The sequence below is a fragment of the Prunus dulcis genome, chromosome 4, assembly GCF_902201215.1.
Source record: "Prunus dulcis chromosome 4, ALMONDv2, whole genome shotgun sequence".
Lineage (NCBI taxonomy): Eukaryota > Viridiplantae > Streptophyta > Magnoliopsida > Rosales > Rosaceae > Prunus > Prunus dulcis.
In genome coordinates, this window is record NC_047653.1 from 11,467,203 (window position 1) to 11,471,642 (window position 4,440).

The 4,440-nt window shown below is 40.4% G+C and overlaps 1 protein-coding gene across 1 annotated transcript; it reads left to right on the forward strand.

Moving 5' to 3' along the window:
* Positions 1-2,013: 2,013 nt before the first annotated feature.
* On the forward strand, positions 2,014-3,771 carry LOC117623803 (NAC domain-containing protein 72-like). Its single transcript, XM_034354789.1, has 3 exons — positions 2,014-2,336; positions 2,442-2,710; positions 2,812-3,771. The coding sequence occupies exons 1-3, from the start codon at positions 2,156-2,158 to the stop codon at positions 3,409-3,411; spliced, it is 1,050 nt and encodes a 349-aa protein (XP_034210680.1). The 5' UTR covers positions 2,014-2,155; the 3' UTR covers positions 3,412-3,771.
* The last annotated feature ends 669 nt before the right edge of the window (positions 3,772-4,440 follow it).

Sequence of the window (4,440 nt, forward strand, 5' to 3'; positions counted from 1 at the left end):
CAAATGAATGTGGCAATGAACCCACCATTTAGGTGCACCAAGCAATGCAGCCAATAATTGATGCACTAGTCAAACCATAACTATCGTGATTAGATTAATTAATCACAAAGGTCAAAATAAAGGAAAATATTAGGGAGACTTATTGTATTTGTGGGCTCAACTAAATTTGAACGCACTTCAAACGCAAGATAATAATTGTTCTTAATCATTTGAACTTTAAACCCCTTTTAAGTAATTTTGATGTTTCACTTATGCTTTTATATCAACTACTTCAAGGTATACAAACTAGCAGTATGTAACAGTCGTCGCTTATTGTTGTGTATTTATTTATGTAGTTATTCTTTTTATTCCATGTGATTGTATTCAAATCGCAAGTCTTTTAATTAAGATTTTTCTCTTGTTTTTAATTGTTACGTTTGGGTTGTAGATTGACTATTCTAATTATCCATTATATGATATTTTAATAAAATATTATTTTCTTGAAAAAAAAGAAATAAAAGTGACAAAACCAGAAAGTGCACATAGAAAAAGCTTGGAAATTCATCAAAGCTCTTTTTTCTTTCAACATATCCGAACAACAGCACAGTACTGAAACAAACAATTATTTATTCCGTGATTCAGAGTTCAAAGTTGAAGTTCAAGTCTTGAAGCAAAAACTCAAAAGTAGGTACCCCGAATCTCTGTTTCCCATGACAAGTATTCTGCCTTTTTCAAAGGCGAAGCCGTCCAAATGCCACAGAAAACCAGTCACCTGCCGCCATCTAGCACCATGCAATCCTCACGTGGCACAAACCGAAGTCCCCAAACTTCAAATCTAATTTAACACCCAATTGACACCCCCACCAAAAAAAAAAAAAAAAAAAACCTTGGACCGCTTCTACTTGTCAAAACTTGATCCTCACAGAAACCACATGTCATAAAATAAACCTCAAAACCCTTCTACGTGCCCATTTGACCTACCAAAATTGTTCCTTTTTGGCCACGTTTGCAAAATGCTAGAAAAACCCAAATCAATCAAGAACACTCCGGTTCCACCTCGTAAACCTTGACCAACCCACCTCATCATTTTTATCGAATCCCAAATAATACCAAATTTAACAACTCCAAAAACGCATGTATTAAAATCAAATAAAATCAAATCAGCATGCTTGTAGGCTTAGCCCATAGTAGTTGATGAGTGAAAGAAACCCTAATTTCTCACCTACACACACGCACATCCAAAAAAACACCAATAAAATAATTGATCACTAATTAAAAATTTGAGACAAAAAATAAGAGGAGTGCACACACTCTCATGAACTCGAGAGGCACTTTTTTATTTTCGTTTTATTTTATTGCTCTCTATTTGTATGCATCTCTTATCGTCTTATAGATAACGTAAGAAGATACATGGAAAGACAATGAAAAGATTATTACTTTATTCTTTCTGTATCTCCTATCGTCTCATAGATAATATGAGAAAATAAATAAAGAGATAATAAAACGAGAATAAAGAAGTATTTTTATACAAACTCCCCTTGCCAACGTGCCACCGTCGCACCACTTTTTGTTCCTTTTCTTTCCCTTTCAAGCCTCCCATCTTTTGACAAAATTCCAGCCTAACTCCCCTCTCACCTGTCCACGTGTTGGCACGTGTCCCATGCCTTGTGTGCCGACGTGGGTTAAACCACGCGTGAAAAACGCCTCGCAAAGCCTCAAAAAGATCGAGGCCCCACCTTTTGCGCCAAGAAAAGCTTCTGGAAGCTTTTGCGGACGATCGACACGCGTCCCGTAATGGGGTGAGTCACCACTGTAATATTCGTGACGGTTCATGCACCAAAGCCTAGCAACCGTACTCGCTATCGGATAAGGTCGGCCGCACGATAACGTCGAACTTTAAAAGCATAGCGTGGCAGGTTTTAAACGGTGCATAACTCAAGTGGGCCCTAGCCAGCCCACAGCACGACAAAACGACCGTACTTATCCCCCTCCTGCTCTGCTCTATTTAAATAACCGCCATATCTCGGAAACTGAAAAAAAAAGAAATAATAATATTTGGGATTTTACAAAATCCCTCTCTCTCTCTCTCTCTCTCTCTCTCTCTCTCTGTGTTTCATCTTCTCCTCTGAAATTTTCTGAATTCACATTTCAAGCTTTGAAATTTTTATCAGAAAAAATGGGTGTGCCAGAAACCGACCCACTTTCTCAGCTAAGCTTGCCACCGGGGTTTCGATTCTATCCCACAGATGAAGAGCTTCTGGTTCAGTATCTGTGCCGCAAGGTTGCTGGGTACCAATTCAGTCTGCAAATTATAGCTGAAATTGATCTCTACAAGTTCGATCCATGGGTTTTACCAAGTAAGAGCCAAAACCCATTTCTTATTTGACCATTTTATCCCTACCCATTTCCTGATATGGCTCAATTCGAACTATATTGAACAATTTTTCACTTGGGTTTTGCAGGCAAAGCAATATTTGGTGAAAAAGAATGGTACTTTTTTAGTCCGAGGGACCGGAAATACCCAAATGGGTCACGACCCAACAGGGTAGCCGGGTCTGGGTACTGGAAAGCCACCGGCACTGATAAGATCATCACCACTGAAGGTCGAAAAGTTGGAATAAAAAAAGCTCTGGTTTTCTATGTCGGCAAAGCCCCCAAAGGCACCAAGACCAATTGGATTATGCACGAGTATCGTCTAATCGAACCTTCACGCAAAAATGGCAGCTCCAAGGTACTTAATTTTATCGAATTTATATTCTCCCCTGTTTTTTTTTGTTTTTAAAATTGATTGTGTGATAATGATTTAATCTTTGGGTTTTTTTGTTGTTGCAGTTGGATGAATGGGTTTTGTGTCGTATTTACAAGAAGAGCTCGAGCTCAGCTGCGCAGAAACCCATGACGACGAGCGTTTCGAGCAAAGAGCACAGCAACGGCTCGTCGTCTTCCTGCTCGTCTCAGCTTGACGACGTGCTCGAGTGGCTCCCGGAGATTGACGACCGCTGCTTCACTCTGCCACGCATAAACTCGCTCAAAACGCTGCAGCAGCAGCAGGAGGACAGTAAGCTCGGGTTTCAGATGGGTTCTGGAAATTTCGACTGGGCGAGTCTTGCCGGGCTCAACGTGGTGCCTGAACTATGTCCCAGTAACCAGCCCCAACAAAGCCAAGGGCAAATGAATGTGAACTATAGCAACAATGACATGTATGTCCCTTCGATCCCGCCGCTCTGCCACGTGGAATCGCCGCCGGAGAGGCTCGCGAAGACGGTGGACGAGGAGGTGCAGAGCGGGTTCAGAACTCAGCGGGTTGATAACTCGGGGTTCTTCCAGAACTCGAACGTTATGACTCAGAACTTTTGCAACCCGACCGACCCGTACGGATACGGTACCCGACTCGGCCGGTCGGGTTTGGGGTTTGGCGGTGCGGAAAAGTGAAAGTAGAAGGGGAGTGCATTCATTTCGGTAGAGAAATCGAGTAGGGGTGCATTTCTGTAAATACTTGGGATTCTTTGGGCTAACATTTTCGATTTAGGTGGTGAAAGAAGAGAGTTTGGGAGGAGGTTAGGATTAAAAAAAGGGGTGAATGGAAATATGCCCCTTCTTTTTTGATGGTTTAGGCCAGATTCAGTGTACTCAGCAGCAGGAAAGGAAGAATCTTTGTACAATTTAATGCAGTTCAATTAGAATGTAATTTCCATCTGTCAGAAAAAAAAAAAACTGGTCAATATTGGCCGGCTCCATTTTTATGGGACATGTTCAAGTCAAAATTTAAATAGTATCATTGAAATTAACTCATTTAGAGGGCCACATTTTAAAACCATATGAATATGTTATTATGACTATTTGATAATTGCTAATTAGATTTGGTTTTCCCACTGATTTGTATTTGTTGTTTGTTTTTTTTTCCTGTGTGTCCGTGTCGTGTTCATGTCGTGTGTATGTTTTTTATCTAGCGACAATTAACGTGATGATAATGTTAACCGCCAACTCAGGTGGTGAGCAAAAATGCGTACTTTGAATAAGTTCAATGTAAACGGATAGCAAGGGTGAAGCTGGCATGCTTCGAATAAGTAGGTAAATGGATAGCATCAAAAGGGTGAATGGAGGAGACTTGTCCCTTCCCTTTTGCTGGTTTTTGCCTCAGATTCAATGTCTCGAGAAAGAATCTTTGTACAATCTGAGAAGTGGAATTACAAAGTAACTTCCACCTGTCAGGAAAACTGGCAACTTATCCATTGAGACTAAATGAGGGATGGCCTTATCTTCTCTGTGGAAAACTAAAGACCTTCCAAAATCTGAAGTGAGAAAACAAATGTTGATTTGACCTTAATATCATGACATTAAAGGAAGTTGCCATAAACATCTCTGCTAAGACAATAAATGTGGATTGGACCCTAATCCCGATTAGGTTCCCATTAACATCTTGGTAAAAGGTAGATCAATCAAGGTGTTTGTCAATAGGTT